Source organism: Hordeum vulgare, chromosome 5H (genome assembly GCF_904849725.1).
Source record: "Hordeum vulgare subsp. vulgare chromosome 5H, MorexV3_pseudomolecules_assembly, whole genome shotgun sequence".
NCBI classification, from domain to species: domain Eukaryota; kingdom Viridiplantae; phylum Streptophyta; class Magnoliopsida; order Poales; family Poaceae; genus Hordeum; species Hordeum vulgare.
This window is the reverse complement of record NC_058522.1, coordinates 500,101,029-500,123,958: the sequence shown is the minus strand read 5'-3', so window position 1 is coordinate 500,123,958 and position 22,930 is coordinate 500,101,029. Positions and strand designations below refer to the sequence as shown.

The following is a 22,930-nucleotide window of genomic DNA, read 5'->3' as shown; positions in this document are numbered from 1 at the left end:
AGACCATTCACCGTGGTCACCAAGCAAAGCAATGCTATATGAGGCTTGCCCCGCCGGAGCAACTCCTCATCGGCACAAGAGAAAATCTATCTAGAACTTAAGAGACGAACAAACGTGAAGTTTAGAGAGGTTTGGGTTCCATCAGTAGCTAGCCTGCTGCCCGCCCATGGGAGACGGCAAGAAATCCAGCTCTGGTTTCTGGTCGGTGGTGGCGTCTTTGTTTGCTTGCTTTAGCCCACCTAAGGTCCAGGCGGCGAGCACCGGCGAACGGACCACCACGTATGAACATGATCCAGCCGGCGGGATGGTCGCGGCGACCAGACATTTCTCCAGTGCTCACAAAATAAACTTTGGATGATAAATTCATGTCATTTCTGTTGTATATGGTTTGATTGCGTTTTCAGCGGTGTGTATTAGCAGGAGTATATTTCAATATTCACACTCAACGATGTTCTGTTGAGTCAAACAACTGTTCTTGTGTTTGCTGCCGCCGACCCGCGGTCGACGTATACCTGTTCACAAAATGGCTCCAGTCCACACAATTCATTACACATCTCACTCTGATAGCTAATTTGTAATATAACAGCTCATATAGAATCGAACAAAACTATGTACCACCAAATCACCTTTGCAGAAAAATTCACACAAACAATACTTTTTGGCCACATTTGTGTCACCAACCTTCATGGGCTTAGCCTCGCAAATGTGGCGCTTCTACCCAATAAAGAGGGCGCAAACGACACCGCCTACTACAGATCAATTGGCCTTATACATGCTATTGCAATGATCGTTGCCACTAGCTCGCCTTGGGCCTCATATGAACAATATCATTTAAGAGAAGCATCAAAGACAACTTCATGTATTTGATAAATTTTAGCCGCTGTCTCCATAAGAGGAAAACCCATTCTCTACTTTTCAAGCTCAACATTCGAAAAGCTTTTACCATTACCATTCGAAAAGCTTTTACCATTAGCTTTTCTTAAAAGTATTTCTGTCTTCTACCATTAGTTGTTCTTATGGATCCTTCTCAATGTTCTGGCGAACACCCCCTTCCCCCTCCCACTGTCAAGCATGATCGGGTCCTCCAAGAAGGAAGCCCGTTATCGATGCTTCTATTCGTCATCGGGATTGACCCCCTTCGACAAATACTTGACTTGGCACAAGTCATGCCTAATCCAGAAGATACATGGTTGGAAACAATAAACATAAGGAATAGGGCCGAAACGGAAGTGAGTAAAATGAACAAGGACGGGGTAGATCAGTGATTACTTCAGTGAAAAGGCCAAATATGATCTTAACTTATGCATTGGAAGTCACCAATAGAGATGTGCTTGTGACGAACGGAAATGAGGGATGGGTCCAAATTACATCTTGATCAGCATGGAGCTTGCATCAAGAGTCAGTTGTCCAACTGAAGGCCCTATCCGTCTAACAGGGTTCCCTCGATAATTAAGCTTGTAATAATCGGACAGAAGTATTGGAATTTTAATGACTACGCCTATTGAATCCCCGGGGATAGGATTCGTGTTGTCATACTAAACCTTTATGTCGTTGGTATTCAGAACAACACTTCATGGTCTCCCTCCCTTAGCCTCTCTGTGGTTCATTCCTCGCGATCCTGGGTATCTGCAGGGATGAAGAATGCGAACGAGTCAAGAGACAACTACAAAACAATTTTATTTCACACATATGGGGCGTTAATTCAAAGCTCTTCCATTGATGCTTCCAACAAATACATCGGGTTGCAAGGTTCTTTCCACAACCCATACCTTACCGGACTACTCACACATGGAGATTAGATCACATGAAGAACTCATTGAAGAAGACATCATGAAGAGCTCAGGAGGGATTGGTGATGAAATGCGCGGACCAAACCTTCAGATCTGTTGATTTGAAGAGGGATTTGAGGAAGGGTGAGAGGGGACCTCGAGCTGAGAACTCTCTGTGATGATGGGGGTGAATGAGGAGCGGGTGGGGGTGAATGAGGAGGGGGTGGGGGAGGGCCGGCCCGCGGATGCATAAGTGAAGGTGTGGCGTCTAAGCTCTCGGCGCCACACCGCCACATGTGCAACGCCTGAGGTTTAGGCGTCACACTACTCGTGGGGTCAGGTGAGGTCGGATGCCAGCGTGGACGGGTGTGTGGCGCCTACGGCTTAGGCGTCACACGATCTAGTGTGACGCCTACGTGTCGGGCGCCACACAAAAGGGCCTGTCTAACAAAAAAAATCAAACATGGTCCAGTTTGTAAAAAATTTAATTTAAAAGGTCAGATTTATCGATTTTGTCGGAAATGGAGGAATATCCGACCCCGCAAAAGAAAAACGGAGGAATGGACGAGACACGATCGAGCAGTGCACTGCTTCCTTCCCACGGCAAAACTCGTGACGAGCGCTGCCGCGTCACTCACTCCACGACTGAACTGTCCGCATTGTTTTCTCGTGAGTTGCGCAACGTGGCCTATTGACCGATTGACTGTTCAACTTTCTCTGAGTAGGCTGTGAAAGTGATCGATCAATTAAACACATACGATTCGCATGGCTGGTACGTTCCTATTGGCTGTTAAGCCCCTTGTTTCAGCGAGCGAGGAAGGAGGAACCTTCACAGATCACAACTTCCTTTCTTTCTTGGAAGGGATGCATGCACGAGGAGTATCAATCATCTTGGCCAGTAAGCTGAGTCCGATGTTGACCACCGAAGCACACAGGTGCGTGGAGACCATCCTCGCCGTGGTCGCCAAGCAAGCAGAACCTGGCGATGCTGTATGTATATGAAGCTAGCCCCGCGGCAGCAACTCCTCATCGTCACAAGAGAACGTCAAGCACTAAAGAGAAAAACAAACGTGATCAAGACTGAGAGGTTCAGTTCCTTCCATATACTACTAGCCACTACTTCGCTCATGGGAGACGGCAAGGAATCCAGCTCTGGTTTCTGGTCGACGGTGGCGTCTTGCTTTCGCCCACCCAAGGGCAAGCCGGCGAGCACCGGCGGCCGAACCACCATGTATGATCCAGCCGGTGGGATGGTCGCGGCGGCCAGACATTTCTCCGGTGCTCATAAGATAAACTTTGGATGATTCATGCCATGTCTGCTGGGTATACGGTGATTGTACATATCTGTAGTACCTTGTATAAGGTCTGAGCTAATTCATCTTATCCATATTATAAGGTTGTACTAAAACAACGTCAATTAATATGAATCGGAGTACTATATTTCAAGCCTCGTTTACGATTGATGTTCTGCAGAGTATTTGTTTTTTGTATTTGCTGCCGTTCTCGTTCAGTAAGTCCAAATAATGGCCCACTGGATAAGAAATTTGATCTAAGGTAACGGTGCAAATAGAGAATGGATTCTACTCCCTCCGGTCTAGCTCTTGCTTTACGCGGTCATGTTGCCTAAGGGATCGTCAGCGTCAGAAAATTAGTCATTGTTGGGGAAGTAGGCGTGCGCAGCCACAGTGTGGAGAAGAATTCAGCAGTTACGACCCCAAACAGACTTTTTCCTGACGGCCAAAAACTATCAGGAATGAGCCAATTCTGTCAGGAATCAGAACGTACCGTCAGGAATTTCCCGTCAGCAATAGCTCGTCAGAAACGTTCATCATTCCTGAAGGTCGGCTTTTCCTGACGGTCTCTCTAAGCCAACGGAACTCCTTGTCAGTCATCGGGAACTTGACCATCTGAGAAAAAACATGCTCCTAACAGTCTTGTAGCTGATTAGTGATCACCTTCACGAATGACTGTCAACCCATAAGTCAAAATATTATCCACAATTTAGTACAAAAGAATAGATGAAAAATAACAAACATTTGACAGAGCCATTCATATTATTGCACAAACAAATACGTCAAAGGACATTCATAGTTCACAAGATCACAATACATCTATTGATATCGCAATGTTCACAAGATCAAATTCAATTCACAAAATGTTTAACTTGATAGGAGCTGCAACTATACTTTATCATATGAAAGCAAGTCCAAAAGACACTCTAATTTCGTCCTAAATTGACAGCTGAAGCATTAACATCCCATCACAGCCTAAGAATAGCTTGGTTCAGTCCGCGACAATGGCAGCCTACATTTTAACTGGGCGAATAGCTCCCATGCGACATATTTCCCCGCTATTTGCTGGAGAACATCGTCGTTCGATGAAATAACTCATGAAACGGCCCAAATAGCCACGGCCCGATACCGATCTTTTAATCCCTCAAACGGAAGGAAACGGTTAACAAATTTGATTACATGAGCTAGGTTGTTGAACACGGGACCCACCAGTCACCCGTTTATATGCGGGACCCACCAGTCGCCCGTTGCTACGTGCCACCTCAGACTAGGACCCACCACTTATCCACGTCAACCTTATCGATTTTATAAGAGGCGGACTATCCCCACTCTTGTGCTCGTGCCCTGCCCCTGACGTAACCGTAGCCTCCCTTCACATGTTCTTCCGCGCACCTTCTTCTTCCTCTTCTCCGGCAACGGTCCACGGTGGCGGCGGTGAGGGGTGTCCAGCTCCGCTTCTGGATCCCAGAAGTCATGGTCGTGTTATGGAGAAGTCCCGATGACTAGATGACGGGACTGCCCTCGCTTAGATCCATTGAAGCGCTTGACATGTGTGCGCTCGACGAGGGGCAATGTCGGTCAGGAATTTTTCAAATGCGAGAGCGCCCGGCATCATGAGAAGGATGGGAAGGTAGGGTTTGTCTTGATTTGTCTCGATTTGGCGTGATTTTGGTTTTACAGTATGGATTTGGGAATTATAGTTTTTGTTCCCCTTTTCAGGATTTGGAGGAATGCGGCCATTTTGAGTGGATGGATAAGTACATTTGGGATCGAGGGTTTCAAGTTGAAGTGTTGCCCCCAATTCAGGGGCTTCCAATTCAGGCGGCTCCCATCTCGACTGCTATGGAGGAGGAGATCTCAAACGGGCATAGAGTCGATCGTCCATTGGAGGATTTTTTTGGTGAAGAGGGAGTTCCAGAAATTGAACAAGCAGTTGTGCCGGATTGTGGAATTGAAAAAGAAGTCAAACATGATGGCCGAAGCATTTTATGTGTGTTTTTTTGGTGTCATTGCTTATTTGGTGTTTCTTTCTGTTAGGAATTTTGATTTAGGAGTTGTTTGTAAGATGAACTATGTTATGAATTTGAATAAATTAGCTCTGAATGTTTCCAGTCGAAATCGAAAGTGTATAAATTCAGGTGGAAATTAGCTCTGAATTCAGTTAACACCTCGAACATGTTCAGTTAGCCGTTTATGAAAAAGAAAACCCGACAAGTTCATGGGCCCGTTGTTGGGCCAAGCTGTGAGTACTCACTTAAATTGAGTGACAGAAAAAAATCATGTTGGAAAAAAGGTGGGAAAGGTTGGCTAAGTGTATGACACGAGTTCGATCATAGCAAAAGTTGCTTGACACGTTATTGTTGGCTAAATAATTATTAGACGTGTTGGAATGTTGGCTAAATGTTTTATGGCGTGTTTGACCGAAACAATGGGTTGAATGAAATATTATGGGCTAAAAATTATGGTGTGTCGTGTTGGCTAAATAAAATATTGTTGTGTTGGCTCAAAAAATAATGTGCCAAGTTAAAAGAAATGTCTACTTGGCTCAAACATAGGGAAGTAGTAGCGGTCGAGCGAGAGCGCTCCCGAAAAACCTGATTGCCCTCTCTTGTATAGGATCGCGAGAGGTGGGGTTTCGAAGTCTTACTGTCTCACTTCGCGGTGCACGCCAAGAATCGAAATGGAAAATATGCAGTCCAACGATTTGTGATAAAACCGTACTGCCATGATAATCTCAATTGAATTCAAAATCATGATTCGAACAACCTTGGTGCAGACAATAAAGGGTAACGCTACCAAGACATCAGCTCTGCCCCCACCAACACCTTGTGTGGCAATGCCTCCCTTCGAGTCCTCCACCATCCTCGTCGCACGTAGCTAAACGTGAGAATTGTTTCATACTTGATCCATACTTAAATCATACCCGTTCATTTATCCCTTAAAATCATACTTAAACCATACCCATTTAATTTCATTTTCAGCCCAACCAAAACTGAACCCACTATTTTTTTTCACCCAAACCAATTTAAACTCAATACATAACCATGGATTTAAACCCAGTACATAACTATGTGTTTGCTTTAATGTACATATAATTGCATAAATTGACATGTTAAGAAGCAAATGAGATAGAAAAGACATAAGTGCATCTACAACAGTTTTAGAACAAAGTTATCCTTGAGATATGGTCAGCACACAACAAGAGGCAAAAAGAAAACGGTTTTGCCTCACCTCTATATCCGCTACATTAATACACTCAAATTTATACGTGTACAATTTTCTCCTATTCATGTCGTTGTTTTTTGTGTGTGAGCGAGTCTAAGACTAGGTCTTTGTGTAGTTAAGACCAGTATGGGCTTTTCAACGCTAATTTTTTACCTTTTTTGTTGGCTCTATGCTACAAGTACTTGTGAGAGAGAAGCTGAAACGAGGTGAGCTTCTTTTTTCTTTTTTGAATTTCATTTTCTGGTTCTTGTTATCATTCGGTTTTATTTTCTATTTACCGTTTCTCTGTTCATATTTTTCTACTTTCTGTTTTAGTCTTTCTTTCGTAAACACTTTGTAACTAATTTATTCCACTCTCTTCCCTTTTTCTAAATAAGTGCATTCATTTCATTTAACTTAATGTCCATCTGTTACCATATATTATAAAACTCTCTATTTAGCTTTTAATATTTATTTCTTTTTACTTTCTAGTGTATTTTTTTACTTTTTAGTCCATGTTTTTTAATGTTTTTGGTGTCTTCTTTTTGTTTTCCTTTTTATATTAATGACATAAATATTTAAAGTTGGGTTGCAAATGCAAGATTTGAAATGTGGCCGCAACTGCAATTATTCAAAGTCGGGTCGTAACAACAAGTATTTAAAGTCGGGTGGCAACTACATGTATTCAAAGTCGGACCGCAACTGTAAGTATTCAAAGTCGGATCCCAATTGCAAGTATTTAAAGTCTAATCGCAATTGCAAATATTCAAAGTCAGGTCACAATTGCAAGTATTCATAGTCGGGACGCAATTGCATGTATTTATAGTCGGATCGCAACAACTAATATTCACAGGCGGGTCACAACTACAAATCTTATTTGTGTAGCAACTACATGAAACAGCTAGAATCAAGTTGTTTTTACTAAGAAAAAACAAATTATTACATCACAATTCACATATAAGGACACACTACTTCTTTGTACAAGAAATTTTTAGTGGTCAAAGTAGTTGAAGTAACAAGCCATCGCGTAACTTTTCTTTTGCTTATTTCTTTTCTTTATCAGCAATTTGTTTTTTAAAAGATGCACCGTGGAGCAACAAAAACCAAATGAGTAGTTACTGGGCCGGCTAGATGGGGCGCATAGCAACAATAGCCAAAAATATGACATGTCGGTCCAAAAGAATAAAATGACGGGCTAAAGAAAACAAAAAGGATAAATACAAAATACAATAATATTATGTGAATGAGACCATAAAAAATCTCAACTAGCTGAGTTCTAGGCACTTCCAAAAGAAAATGCCCATAACTGAAAAGCTCACTAAGATGTGTATTAAAACCAAATTGCTTAGCCAAAGCACAAGCAAACACTTTCGATTTTCATGTGGTGTTTCCTCATAATACATAATTACATAATACATTACAGCATCCAAGCGGATCAGAGATATTCGTTCTCGATCGTCGTTGGTTATTGCATATAACCAATGCCTAGAAACCAGTTTAGACCCACAGTTTATAACCATTAATAATCAAACCGTTTAAACCCGTAACCAACTATACTCAAACTAGTTTCTCCAGGTACCTAAACCAAAATCAAACTAAAAAAAAGCAGTTCAATAAAATCTGAACTAATGAAATCTAAAGTAAGAACCGGATCGTTATATTCGATTTTTTAATAACCATTCTCACGTGACGTAGCCTTGGGCGGGGGAGCTCCAGCAACACCGGCGGGGTGCCACATGGACCAACGTGTCCTCCTCGAGGCCAGGCCAGGCCAGGACAGCACCAAACTATTTGATGTGCATCTCGATCGCCATTCAAAAGGCAACGGCTATAATACAGTATATGCTCTAACGGCTACCCGTCCAATCAATGGCTTCACCCCGGCCGGCAACCGTCAAAAGCAACTCAGATTAGATTCTCCACCAACATCCCAACGCCTCCCCACCCTCCTGCCATTCTTAGCATCAAAACCTCTATATATATAACCGCGCGGGAGTGCCCAACACTCCATACAGACAAACACCACGAGATTAACACCGCCGCATCGTAACGTACGCGCACAATGGCCACGAGCACAGCGGCAGCGGCGTCGCCAATGCGTTTCGGCTACGTCCTCCTGGCCTCGCTGCTCGCCGCGGCGGCCGGCGCCGACCTGGGGAACATCGGCGTGTGCCACGGCCGCGTGGGCGGCAACCTGCCGGCCCCTGAGGCGGCCGCGGCGCTGCTGAGGAGCAACGGGATCGCCAAGGCGCGGCTCTTCCTCCCCGACCCGGCCGTGCTCCCGGCCTTCGCCGCGGCCGGCATCGACCTCACCGTCGGCGTGCCCAACGAGAACCTCACCTTCCTCTCTGCGTCCGGGCCCGACGGCGCGCTGCAGTGGCTGCGCTCGAACGGGCTCGCCGCAGGCCCAGTCGCCGGCCGGCTGCGGTACCTCGTCGTCGGCAACGAGGTGCTCTACAACAACCAGTTCTACGCGCCGCACCTGGTGCCGGCCATGCGGAACCTGCACGCCGCGCTGGCGTCCCTCGGGCTCGACGGCGCCGTCAAGGTCTCCTCGGCGCACGCCTCGTCGGTGCTCGCGTCCTCCTACCCGCCCTCGGCGGGGGCCTTCGACGCCGCCCAGATGGACGTGCTCCGGCCCATGCTGCGGTTCCTGGCCGACACCGGCGCGCCCTTCATGCTCAACGCCTACCCGTTCATCAGCCACGTCGGCGACCCGGCCAACGTGCCGCTCGCCTACGCGCTCGGCGCCTCCGACGAGCCCGTGGTGCGCGACGGCGCCCTGGCGTACGCGGGCCTGTTCGACGCGACCGTGGACGCCGTGGTGGCAGCGCTGGAGCGGGAGGGCTTCGGCGGCGTGCCGGTCGCGGTGACCGAGACCGGGTGGCCCACCGCGGGGCACCCGGCCGCGACGCCGGAGAACGCGGCGGCTTACAACGGGAGGATGGCGGAGCGGGCGGCGCGGGGCGTCGGCACGCCGCGCCGGCCCGGGGCGCCCGTGGAGGTGTTCCTGTTCGACCTCTACGACGAGGACGGCAAGCCCGGCACCGAGTTCGAGCGCCACTTCGGCATCTTCCGGGCCGACGGCGCCAAGGCCTACAACATCAACTTTGCCTAGTAGAGCTGCTTGTATGGAGATGATAAGCACGCTGTTGATCTGTGGATCAACCGGCCGATATGCTAACGTGATCTATCGATGTATCTCCTGCTAATCTGTTATGTTAATTGCTACGACTTGCACTTCATGATTTCATAAGCATTCTCCTGTTGATCTGGGCATTGCCGATAATTGGGTGACATCATGATCTCACAAGTCTGAAGAAACTTAATCTGAATTCTCACTGTTCATTCTGAAGAATGTTGGTCTGTCGCTCTTTAGGTCGCAACACCCTCGCTGGCAGAGCACCATCTTAGGAAATTGTTCAAATGACGCTACTTTGATTAACTATGTTGTCTATGTTGTCTCAACGGAGCAGAGCACCATCTTAGGAAATTGTTCAAATGACGCTACTTTGACTAACTATGTTGTCTATGTTGTCTCAACGGAGCAGAGCACCATCTTAGGAAATTGTTCAAATGACGCTACTTTGACTAACTATGTTGTCTATGTTGTCTCAACGGAGCAGAGCACCATCTTAGGAAATTGTTCAAATGACGCTACTTTGACTAACTATGTTGTCTATGTTGTCTCAACGGAGCAGAGCACCATCTTAGAAAATTGTTCAAATGACGCTACTTTGACTAACTATGTTGTCTATGTTGTCTCAACGGAGCAGAGCACCATCTTAGGAAATTGTTCAAATGACGCTACTTTGACTAACTATGTTGTTTATGTTGTCTCAACGGAGCAGATCCCAAACCCGAGTAAAGGAAGAGGGTTGTGATAGGTTTTACGAGCCAACATCAAAACTCACTCGCTCTTAAATATGAAATCCAGGGACAGGTGGGGCCTCCGATCGATATTTAAAATCAATGTTGCAAGAGAATTGATGAATACGTGAGCCATCGGATTTAAAACCGGATGGAAGTTTTCCCAACCTTTTGGCATTCTACGTGACAAAAAAAGTGTCACAAAAGATAAATGGAAGGTTCTATAGAAGGGCGATTCAAATCACAATGTTGTATGACGCTGAATGTTGACCGAATAAAAGGCGACATGTTGTACATGTGGTGGAGATGCACATATTATGGTGATATACATGATAGAGTTAGGATAAATGATTCGGGTATATACTGGACAGGCCTCTATGAACAAATTTTTGACATATTAAACCACCTGCACGATCGTATTGATGAAAAAGACCCTCCCATAATTGTCAAAAATACCATGGCGGCAGGCCACTAGTAGCCCAAGGTAGCAAGGCTGCGCCACAGCCATGGCGGCATACCCAAAAAAAGCTCCGTGCGTTAAAATTTTTATTTTTTTGTTGTAAAAACTGCACGCGTTAAAGAAATTTAGGCACACACTAAAATTTACACTGTATGCTCTTTTGGGCGCGCATTTTTGAGCGTCTACAAAAACAATATTGGTCCCCGTAAATTAAAAATGCTATACTGACAGGCTAAAAATTTCATTGGGCCTGAAACTTTTGTGCTAGAGATGCTCTTAAGCAGCACAGCTTCAAGTGGGAACATAACTGCACCTTGTATGACATGTAGGTCAGCCAGCAGCTAGGCCCATCTATCATGCACCCAAAGATGGATGAGCAAGTCACGGAAGCTCAGTCCCTTCAAGTGTTGTCAGTGAACGAAAAACGGAATAGGTGGGACGGCACCCGTGAGCTAAAGCGTGCATAGCAGGCGCTTTAGCCATGGACAGGTTACGTGAAAGTTAGCTAGCCACATGCCAAAATCATGAGTTCATCTCAAGATTTTGTGGGTTTCAGTTTTAGCCTATCCAACTTATTTGAAACTAAAGGTTCTCAACTTGTTTGAAACTACAGGTTCTGTATCCAGCCAGAAATTGTTCAGCGGCCAGTAAAATACAAGCGTAAACTAAACACGCCCGCCCGTATTGAGATAGTACAGCCATCCCAAGCGTGGCCTGACTGAAGAGTATGTGCTACAGTATGAGACTAGAAAAAAAAAAACTTCAGGTCATGCAGTATAAATCTTTTTTTAGCTTATATGCCATGTGCTAGCACAATGAGTTTTCACGGTCACTGAGTACAACATAACACTGTCTAAACCTTTGGTGCTGCTGTGCTAGAATCACAGTGGTTTCATGTTCTTGAGTACAACACAACACCATCTATAGCAATTTATCCACGGGTCTTCTGGACCGTCACGAAACAGGCTCGAATTTACAGATGCAGTCGTATATGTTTCCGTTGAAAAGCTTCTCTGCCAACCTCTGGTTCTTCACCATCGCAAGCTGCACATATAGACAGTTTAGCTAGCTCAGAATTGAGTACACTGTATAAAGCTTCGGCGCAATGCTCTTGTTGGCTCGATGATATCGACAGACTGGATATAAATCTCCAGCAGAGCGGAGCTCAAAGATGGTTCACTTGAACAGTAGCACTAGAGTCAAGTTATGCTGCCATTTAGTGTGACTACAAGGCCAGGATCAAGTTTGTCATCATACATCAAACAAATCAGCACTGTAGAAAAGAAGTACCTTCAGAGCATCGCACTTGAAACGGGCATTCAGGTTGGTATGCAGTGACCGCCCCATGCCCTCTAAGATCAACTGCATAACGTTCACAGCCAAAACCAACAAATCAAACAACTCCCCAGCTGATTATTGCACACAAGGAAATACATTCAGCTCAAAGAGCAAGTCCCCTTACCAGATCAGCATCCTTGGCGGCAGCTGCAAGCTCCGAGCTAACCTGCCGGAAATCAATACACGGACTGCCACATCCATTCTCCACCACCATTAGTGGCACTGACGCCGGTTCATCCTTGGTATCATCTTGGATGCCAGCCATAGCATCGACTATCAGTCCGCCTGCTTCTGCAGCTTTCCGAAGGATACCACAGTGCTGCGACACATAACAACCAATAAAGCAGAAGCCAGATGCATCAGTAGATAAAACAGCTAGGATGGCCAAGGAGAACAAATTTCCATTCACTTTGTACCTTTGCAGCTTCAGCTACAATTTCTGGAAGTTCATTAGCCGTAATATCGTTCAAAGCCGGCAACGAATTTGCAACCAGAACTACCTGCAGAATCAGCATTTGGTTACCAGCTTATGCTGAGTGTCTGAGTAGCAGTAGAAAGAGTAATCATTGAATGGTTATTTCACAACGTTGCTCAAACTGGGGAAGTCATCTTTCTATCAGTTCCGGCATTCAGTCTTTCAGTCTGATTGATGCAAATAAAATAAAATTTCCAGATCTGGCATACAGTCTATATTTTCAAGTAAGGACAACATGAATGCAAATTACACACTATGGCATGCAATATACTGCTTGTCTCCGGTCCAAGATGCAATCTCTTGAAACAGCAGAGCGTTTGTTCTTTTTAATTCAAACTATAATGTATTGCAAACTTAGCAAAATGTGTTCTTATTTTCATACTCTCAATTTATACCTCAACCCCACGGCGTAGAAATTCTCGTGCTAAAGGAAGCATTCCAAGGACCACATCAGCACCCGCGTTATCAACAGAAATAAGTGCTCTTTTGTATGGCTGATCCTTCTTAAGCATTCTACTTTTGAACGTATCGAAGTCATCAATCTGAAACAAAAGATACCATCATTACAATTATCTGGTCATATATTAGTATAACTCGTAAAATATAATTTGGGTAACTCGTGCATTGCAATAACATTTGAATTTGAGACTTGGAATACTTGCCCGCCAAGGACGTTGCATCTTTTTGCGGCTCATGCGATAAATTTCTATTATGGTTCCTTGGTTGTAAAGGTCCACGCAAGCTTTAGACCCCCAATCAAATATGTTCGCAGCAAGGACACCTTCAATTAGTGCAAGCAATCTATCTTCCTGAAAACATAGAGCATAAAAGTAAAACTCAGACGAATTCATAATTCTAGAGATGAAACTGAGTGTAGATTGCTGAACTACAGGCCAGCAGCATGTGACCGTCACAGAAGCATGCAAGCAAAAAAATCAACAAAAAACTGCTTACCGTGGCACTGGCGGGTGGGGCCAGAACAGATCTGATTCTCAGTTACACAATATGTGGCAGTTTATGAAATTGTTATTATTTTTTTGCTGCGATATTAACCAAAATTCTCAAAAAAAAAACATCTACGCGCTGTGCCAATGGATAAAGAAGGGAAACATTCTCTCATACCTCATCCATACTATCAAGTTCCATGAGTAGATCAGGTAAAACAGCCAGTGAAGCTTCATTTTCCCTTCATGCAGAAAGCATCAAACAATTGAAGTAGCTAGAGTAGAGATATTTAGTGAGAACCATGAAGAGGTTATGAACTAACCTTTGCTTGATACTAACATATGCATCGAAAAATTGAAATTCTCTCAAACATTCTTCTCTCAACTCCAACAGGTTGGCTAAACCAAACTTCCCATAAGCAGCAGGCTCCTCAGTCAACCTAAACTTTAACACATAAGTAAGGCAACAAAGCGATAGCATGCAATACAGTTTACACTAGGGCTGTTTGGTCAAAGCCGAACAGTATGCTAAGTATGTCAAAAATATTGGCTAAGTCGTGGCCAAGAAAAATGGCACCGCGAGTGTGCCAAGCCATAGTTGTGGCAGCCAAACACCAATGGCATGCAACTACAATTGTGTACCTTGCCAAATGAGCAGAAAAGGCATGTGCAAACGCATCTCCACGCCGTTTCGCGTCATCAGTCCCACCTTCGCTGGCAACCGCCTGCAAACAGTATTAGTGTTTAGTACAGAGATACTTTTCAAGTTTACACATACACTTAAATTCACTGCTATGCCAATTTTAACGCCGATAGAACCGTGAATATAGGAGCTAGCATAGATAAACGGAATCACTAGTAGTTTAAATGTTAACAGTGGCTCCACGATAATTTAGCTAGGTCCTAGGTGTTGAGTCTGTTGTATTGGTTATTTGTTTTTTACCCGCCCTTAATTAACTGGTCCTGTATTCTTCTTAGGCTTCTGCCTCGATTTTGGAAAAAAAAAATCATAGTGCTTAACCAGAACAGTGTTTTAGTGGAATATATATGTAGATGAAGTGCCTGCTTAGTAATTATTCAAAATAGCTAGCATGACTTTGTGGTAAAGTAGAACAATAATATTTTAGACAGGAAATTAATCTCATACTCCCTCCATCCTAAAATAAGTATCATTGATTTAGTACAACTTTGTACTAAATCAGCGACACTTATTTTGGGACGGAAGGAGTAGACATGAAGGCCTATCTCTAAGCCTTAACAGACTTTTGCCGGCCTCTCCTTAGACTTGTGGCAGTGGCTATAATGCTGGCCCCACATGACACATGGTTGCAGGCTGACAGACCTATTTAAGGACCCAGACAGGCCCCCAGTTATCAATTGACGTATAAATATTCAGATAATCTATTGTTATCACAATGTCATGCAGTGAAACAAAATTTAGATGTATACAGGGATATCTACAAGAAGTGGAACATACCTTCTCCACAAGATCTGGCAGATGGTCTGACAGAATGGTGAACCAGTACCTAGCATGGAAAATTTCAGATATCACCAAGGGAATCATAAGAATGCAGTTCCTATAATGTATTTATAGACAAGGGAAAGGAAAAATACTTGAATTCGTCATGGTCGAGATCGATTGTGTTTGGTTCATACCTGCAATACAGATTGTACATTACAACATGAACACAATGTATATAGCGTTGCACATGATAGCATTTGTTCTTTCCCTACCAGGCTTGGGAGGGGGATCTTGGTTATATGCTAAAGGGTCTTGGTTACTTATTGCCCCATAGATAAAAAAGAATGATTCACAATGTACTGATTAGTTTTATGTAACTGTAAGCTTTGGAGGCAAGCATCAACTCATAACTTTTCAATTTTGAGGGGAAATGGAAGTGGGGCTCCAACTTTCACACTGAATTTGCTATAATAGTTTGACTTCAATTGGTCTTGTTTGGGTCCAAAAATCAGATTCAACTACCTAGCCAGTTGGCCAAAGCCCCCTTGATGTTCCAAAAAAATATTAGACATGGTAGAGATGTGTGATAAACAGTTGTGGCTTACGTCTTTGGGTCTTCCAACAATGGGAAGACATCCAATGAGGGTACAAGATGGAGAACACCAACATTTAGAGCTGCACTTGCATCAGACCGCAAAATGTCACCCTTGGAAGTAGGCCTTTCAAAACCTCCCATGCCTGTCGTAGCAGGAGCTCCCATGGGTACAGGTGCTGTAATCTGAGTACCCTTCTGCACAAACTTCTCCATCCATGATATCTGACAAGTAGAGTTCCATATCAAAAATTATTGATCTTGCCATCCAAAAAGAACAATATTTAATAGCTAAAATGTTGAATAGATTAAAAAAAAATGTTAGCCATGTGCCAAAGAATAGACATGCACATGACTTGTTCCAGCAATTCTAATAGAGGACAAAGCTGAAGGCTTTGAGTGACTTGTTTGGGTAGTTGGTGCATGCACATGTGTCTTTTAGTTCGATGGAGATGATCTCCACAAAAACAGTGTAACATTTGTGAAGCAAAAATTTAATTTCTGGTTCCAGTGTTCTGCCTGGATTCAACAAATCTTACCGAATGTGAACGAGATTCATATTGTGGGTTTAACTTTAGGTTGGGCAATTTGAAAGACCAGAACTTAATGTTCTGAAAAGAAAAGGATAAATCTATAACGGGCATGGTTTGCTTTTGTGTGTGTTTTTGTACTACTGGCAAGGTATACTAATGGGAAATCTCCAGGATGCTTCCCATGGAGAAGCAACTTGACTGCAACAGATTGAAAGTCGCCTGGGTGCAAAACATCAGGGACTTGGGGGCGCTGACAGTTGAAGAGGCTAATCAGATTCCAGTGGCGTGAAAACATTCTATCCACTGATCAGCTTTCGATGGTTTAGTTTGACTGAACTAGCTGAGTTGTTAGGATGACCACTAATGATGTGTAGGGCACATTTCCAAAGGTTGTAAGTCAGTCTAGGTGTGCTGCTGTCAGCACGGATAATCGTGTACTCTGTTATACTCTATTGTTAATGAAAATGAGCAAGGTTCTCTCTCGCAAAAAGTCAATAATGATGCAGATTATTATACTCTGAAGAATAACCAAAACAACATAATCATAAAGATAACAACTATAAGAAATAGATGTCCTTGCCTTCTCATTGAGATCCCCCAGAGGAGGCCCATGAATCTTCCCACCAACATATGGAGCACCCATTGGGAAACGCTCAACCAAGTGATGTGCACTCAAGTCATCAAGACCATGCTTCTCGTAACTCATAAATGCGCCAAGTGCTCCTAGAAAACCCTCATGACGCAGAAACATGGCTTTTGCTTCTCCTTTTGACCTTATCAAAACAATAGTGTATGTTTGTTTCAGGAACATACTATTGAAATACAATATGGGGACAGTATTATTTAATTATTTTCGAAATTAACCACATGTCTACTTTCGTATCGCAACACATCCAAAACTAAAATGATTTCAGGATGTTTACCAGAAATGTACTGCAAAAGATATGGTGTCCATGGTGTAAGCATGACCACGAATGAAGAATCCACCAAAAAATATCCTCTTGAGTCCATATCGAAGTGCATTAAGATAGGAGATCTATAAAAGAGAAGAAAATGAGTCCAATAAAATGTGCAATATTGCATGCACTATCATAAACTGGTACCAGACAGAGGATACCCAGTTTCTTCTTAGACCTAGTGTCGAGTATTAAGCACAGCTGAATTTCAGAGCTTTTGGCTATATGTACTTTCTAATGAGATATGTTCAGCCGTAGGCTCCCAGAGAAAACACACACTAAATATCTGAGTTCACTGAACACCATGGTAAATGGCAGTCAACCTTTGAGGAACCTATCTGAATACATAGTTTATCACTGCCATCTGATATCATATTCTGCGGTGTCAGCTCCTGGGCTCATTCTATTTTCAAATCCAGAAGTACTAATGAATAATTGCATGCATTTTTACCAATGTCACCAGATAACATAACAAGCTGAAATTCGTTATTTTGTTTCTTTTCACAGAAAAATGCTACTGTTCAGTGTTGGACACTTGGGTTTCTGAATAAATCAAGTAGAATACAGCTCTATGTTCAGATAAGCTTCCAAGCTTCATTGTATGGATCACTTGCTCAAACTTTTGAAATCAACAAAACATTGTCAGGTTTCAATCTCTATAAACACTTTGAAGCAGCAATGTCTGAGGACCAAAATACTATGTCAATAACTACTCAGCATTTCTGTATCAACAAGATACCTGGCCAATATTATATGAAATCATCCGTAAGAGGGAGAGTGAAATATCCTCGGGTCTATAATCAGATAGCTCCTTGTTATCTGAAATTGTCTTCCCAAAGCTAGAGGCAATTGTTGACGCCGAAAGGCCAATCTGCAAGGCACCATAAGCATTAGTGCATTGCATAACAAGAATTAGGGACTTCGACATGGTAAATGTTATCCACTAATACCACTTGTGACTGGAAAATTTCACAATGCATACAAAATTCAATATGTACATAACTTCCACGGACCATCAAAATGATAATAAAATGACACAACTAATAATATTAGTAGTTACCTTGGAGTAGTCCAGACCACCATATATATCTCCTACAAGCATGTCAATGGTGCTGTTGTCTCCACGTTGGCTCAGTTCTAGTAACTCGTCAAAACTGAAACAAATTCAAGATTTCAAACTGCTATGGAGGAACACATGATGTCCATGAACAGACAAAAATAGCACCTCTTGCACTCTGTCATTAATCTCCCCAATCCCCAGTATGTACCGCCACCAACGTTTGTTCCACTTACTCGTTGAAACTTCCCATGCCCATCAACCTTTCAAGAAGAACAAATTAGCAAAGATCCAACAAGGGGGGGAGTCAACCTTAAAGTTACCTTGATTATGCTGACACCAGATCCAACATTAACTAGAAGGTAAGGAAACAGATCGTTCTGATCAATTTGCACATACTCCTTTTGGCCATCCATGTGTGTAAAGGCTTCATGGCGTATAGCCTGGCCAAAAACAAAGGCTTATAAATTGCACATAATTTAAATTTCTGATTGCGAGCACCCTATGTGTTTAACAACCCTTTAGTGGCACAATACATTTTGAATGACACATTATAAACACCATGTACAATATGGAACTGCATAGTAGGATGCAGCCTAAGTACTGATATTGCAATTTAGAAATAGTGAAAACCTTGAGTAAAAAATTTGCCCCAGCTACAAGACAGTCCATTTCATCTTCCTTCTCAAGACTGACTCCCAATCTTTCCTTAAAGAGATCAGCATACTTGAATGCCCCACCACCTGTTGCCTTTCCAGAAAATATCATAATCAGTAAAAAAAAGTGTAATGCTAACTTCTAATGCTACATATCATAAAAAGGAAGAGCGGTGCAAACATCAAAACTTTCCTTCTATATAGTGTTCACCAAAACTAACCATTTGTTCAAATCAGGAAAAACAGATTGCTAACCAAAATGTTCAATCGTCCTGATAACAAACACTGGGTAACTTTCAGGTATTACAAATCAATTTTCAAAAAATGTTCATAATGTTATCTCATTAGTTGTTACCTTGATTACAATGTTATCAGGCTGAGCTCCTGAGCGCCATGAAGGTGAATCAACTCCTGCAGGATAAAACTACAACTCAATGCGAGAGCACAAAAAGAGATAAGTAAAAAAGAAACAGTAAAAACACATGAAACATAGTGATGGGAGGCTGGGAGCAATTACGAGATTATGGAATTTTGTCTAAGCTCACGTATATATACATCAAATTGGACATATGGTGCACTTCCAAAATGGATAGAATACAATAAGGAATGCAATGTAAGAACATGAAACGCACAAACTTGAGCATACCATCAGAATAAATATATGAAATATGAAACCAACACGTCAGCATATCCAATTAGGAAAACCAGAGGACTGAGAAATAAAGAAGAAATATGCACAAGTCACCCTCAAAATTATTAGCAGGTACGCACATGTTATGATAACTTTGATAACTATCCATATATATATATTGTCACTATGTTTATATAAGAGAGTATTATTTTCCTTTGTTTTACAATAGAACTATCTATCATCTTAACACAGTGCAATTATACAGAATACATGTAAAATCCATCGCGTGCAAGTTTTTAATTGTTTTCTATCAAAATACCAATGTATCAATTTGTATTTAAAACGAAGTAGTGCTAATATTTGCATACCGCCCCGGTGTAGTTGTTTGGAAGAAATGAAGTCCAAACATTCGTTTAGTTTCCCAGTCTCAAACTTGACAAAGTGGAGCCTCCCTCCAAGAACCGGGTAACTCCTCCTGGCACCAGTAAATATCTCAAGCCTTCTCTTGGTGGATAGCTTGCGTTTATCCTCGGTGGGCTGATCGGCATGCCGTGAGAAGTATACCAACTTTATAAGAGAGCCTAGAGGGAAAACGTACAGTTCAGATACCAAACAGACAGTTTGTAGCTCTCATTCAGACTGATGACCAGAAAACAATGTTGTGAACAAAAACACAAAAGCCAAAATGCAGGCTATTAATAGGAGTAATTAGCAAGAGCACGCATAGAGCGGTCTTCACAACGATCCGTACTGAGCGAGCAGCACGGTAATCCGGAGTTGGAAAGCCCCCGTCCATGGCTTGCATTTCATCTTTCATGCGCTGTTACTACGACCCGTCTTATTTCAGCTATTTATTTACTGAAAAGTGAAAAACAAGCTAGCGTCCTTCTTCATGCACTGCCTCCACACTCTACAGTAACCACCTCACCCGGTACGCTTAATGCGGCGACACTGCTGGCGGATGACATCGAATTCGAGCAGGAGAGGCGCGGAGGCAAGGTCAGTGTGAGAGCAGGTATGACGTACCGCCGATGTCGAGGGCGAGGTGGGAGATGTCGTCGGACTGGTTGGGCAGCAGGATGGTGGGGTTGCGGTCCTCGAGGGTGCCGTGGATGGCGGCGCCGCTGAGGTCGAGCTGCGGGCGCGAGCCGGAGCGGTTCATCGTGGTGGTGGTGGTGGTGGACGAGGCCGCCGGCGCCTTCCCCTTGGCCTCCGGCTCGTGCTTCACGTCGTCCTCGGGGATGGGGGGCTCGCTGCCGCTATTATTGGCCGCCATTCCAGGCCAGTGGATTTGATGTAGGAGGGGAGGGGAGGGGAGGGGGATGGATCAGTGCCGCCACCAACCGCCCACCTGCCGGCTACTGCTTTGGGGGGATCGAAAATCGCCAAGCAGCGCGAGACAAAAACGGAATCGATCGTTCGATCTCAAGGGGGAACTCTCAACTCAATTTGTGTGGGGAGAAACGCTGCAGGTTGGGGATGGATGGGGGGATCGGCTCTGCTCCTCGGTCTTCGGCCTCGCTCGCGGCGTGCGTCACTGGGTGCGTGGATGGGTGGACTCGTGGTCCTGGCCTGCGAGCACTATGGATGGACTCGCACTCGCGTGCGGCGCACAAATTCGCTGTTTTGACCCTGCAAGTTTAGCACTATGGATGGACTCGCGTGCGGCGGACTTTTAGACAAGTTCAGCACGATGTGACTCTATGTTAAACTTTTTTCCGGATCTGATCTCCTTGCTGTGACGGTAGGGGAGCACAGGTTATGGTCACTATGGCTGACGGTAAGGTCCGTCAAGGTTGACGACACCTTCTACGTGGATTAGGTTCCTATCGTCACAATCAATGATGGTAGGGTGTGCTAGCCTACAGTCACTATTCAGTCCGGTTAATCTCCTTCGGACTATGGGAAGACCACACATATCCATCAACTCAGTTCTTCCTCCTCTTCGCGAAACAAAGGCGACGGTGCCTTTCTCCACCTCTCGATCTCCCATGTCGATCTTCCTCCCCTATCCATCATTTTAGGAGATTTTTGAAGCAAGACGAAGAGGATGGTATGCTCATACAATCCCTCCAACTATTTGTTACAATATTGTTGTATTTTTTTACGTACTATTTGGCGCTAGGTGCTATCTAAGTCTTCCCTCTTTTTTTAAATTTGCTCTAGTTTAAATATGTTCAGTAGTATATGATGGAGTATTATCATTGTCTTGATGAATATATGAGATCAATGTATGGATATGATGGAAGTACTATTAATCTTGGATGAATAATTTGTATGGCATAGTCAAGTATTACTGTTCTATGTGAGTGAATGATGAATTCATATGGATGTTAAATGCATAATCTTTAGTATTGGAATTTATGGAAATCCATCATAAACGACCGGATAAATATATGCAAGTGTTAGGATGATTATGTTTATCTTGCTCACGTTCGAAGTTGTCAGAATGTTTATTCGTGAGAATGTTTATGAATGCAAATTTGTACTCTGAAGATAGATGCATTGCCAAATTGCAACATTTTTATGATGTTGGGTGTTTAGTTTATTTTTTCTATAGTTTAGCTAAATTTGTATGTGTAGATGATGTTGAGTCATATAATAAAACTATTTGTTATGTTAGGATAGCCGAGCATGAGCACAATGGACGTGTGTATACGGGACTTGACATGGCTTTCGACAAGAACCATCATATTCGTGCTCTCGAGCGTGGAGAGGTAACAAGTGAAGCCATAATAATTTTCATGTAAATGTTTCTTATATAAAGTAAGGTTCTAACATATTTGTTCAATTTTGACGGACACTTACGGTCATGCGAATGAGGAGTCACACGAAGGGTACCCAGATGACATATGGCGTGCGCTATGAGCCCTTCTTCGAGCGTGCTGGCCTCCTACCGTTTGTCCTTCAGTTCAAACGCGTGTCACCGGTGATGAACCATGCAGCTCTCACGGCATTGCTTGATCGTTGGCGGTAGGACACACACATTTTTCATCTCCCTTGTGGCGAGATGACTATGACGCTCGAGGACTTTGCCATGATCACAAGACTTCACATCGACCGCCAGGCTCTCACCGGACGAGTGGACAACAAGAACTGGTGTCAGAGGGTTACCGCTCTCATTGGTGACTGCTCTACCTCTCTTTCTCTATAGGGAAGGCAATAGGACAAACGGTGTCCCATTCGCCTGGCTCGAGGGCAATATGGCGGGATTCGACCGATGCCAACCTGGAGACAGTGGAGCAGTATGAGCGAGTGTGCGTGTGGCATCTCCTAACCCAAGTTGTTTCTGGAGATACATCCGGAGACGTTGCTCCTTGGATGTATATTGACTTCTTGGCCAACTCGGATCAGAATTACAGCTGGGGGTCTGCTGGGCTCGCCTACTTGTACCGTCATGTAAGTGCAATTCTCATCAACCATGGTAGTACGTCATAATCTTTACAAAGCTAACCAGCAATGAAATATTGGTTTGCATCTCGACGATGCTTGTAGGAAAACCATCCAGAAACCATGCATGGGCGGATGTATTTGGGGCCTATCCATTTGGATGTGGGAGCGTGTGCGAGTTGGACGTCCTGAATTTGACCCCAAAAACCCGAAACTGTGGGTAGACCTTCTTGATGAAGACCCAATACCCTGGGAAGACCAGGATGCTTTTCGACTCCTCACTGTGGCATTCTCCTGGGAC

At 43.7% G+C, this 22,930-nt stretch overlaps 2 protein-coding genes across 3 annotated transcripts; one reads left to right on the top strand and one right to left on the bottom strand.

Moving 5' to 3' along the window:
• Nucleotides 1–8,270: 8,270 nt before the first annotated feature.
• On the top strand, nucleotides 8,271–9,518 carry LOC123397404 (glucan endo-1,3-beta-glucosidase-like). The gene has a single exon (XM_045091957.1). It carries the CDS (start codon nucleotides 8,328–8,330, stop codon nucleotides 9,381–9,383), a length of 1,056 nt encoding a protein of 351 aa, XP_044947892.1. The 5' UTR covers nucleotides 8,271–8,327; the 3' UTR covers nucleotides 9,384–9,518.
• Nucleotides 9,519–11,365: 1,847 nt separating this feature from the next.
• LOC123400076 (pantothenate kinase 2) lies at nucleotides 11,366–20,854 on the bottom strand. 2 transcript variants are annotated; one of them, XM_045094476.1, is made up of 23 exons: nucleotides 20,266–20,847; nucleotides 19,608–19,820; nucleotides 18,964–19,019; nucleotides 18,586–18,702; nucleotides 18,276–18,395; nucleotides 18,121–18,215; nucleotides 17,956–18,049; nucleotides 17,635–17,766; nucleotides 16,863–16,975; nucleotides 16,469–16,712; nucleotides 15,946–16,017; nucleotides 15,420–15,631; nucleotides 14,967–15,008; nucleotides 14,830–14,878; nucleotides 13,995–14,077; nucleotides 13,676–13,792; nucleotides 13,531–13,594; nucleotides 13,071–13,217; nucleotides 12,804–12,950; nucleotides 12,350–12,433; nucleotides 12,058–12,252; nucleotides 11,886–11,957; nucleotides 11,366–11,639 (listed from the first exon to the last, which is right to left on the bottom strand). In XM_045094476.1, the coding sequence occupies exons 1-23, from the start codon at nucleotides 20,513–20,515 to the stop codon at nucleotides 11,550–11,552; spliced, it is 2,808 nt and encodes a 935-aa protein (XP_044950411.1). In that variant the 5' UTR covers nucleotides 20,516–20,847; the 3' UTR covers nucleotides 11,366–11,549. The 2 variants fall into 2 exon arrangements, with proteins under 2 accessions (XP_044950411.1, XP_044950410.1); XM_045094475.1 differs by lacking the exon at nucleotides 15,946–16,017 and having other exon boundaries at nucleotides 16,520–16,712; nucleotides 20,266–20,854.
• Between the last annotated feature and the right edge of the window lie 2,076 nt (nucleotides 20,855–22,930).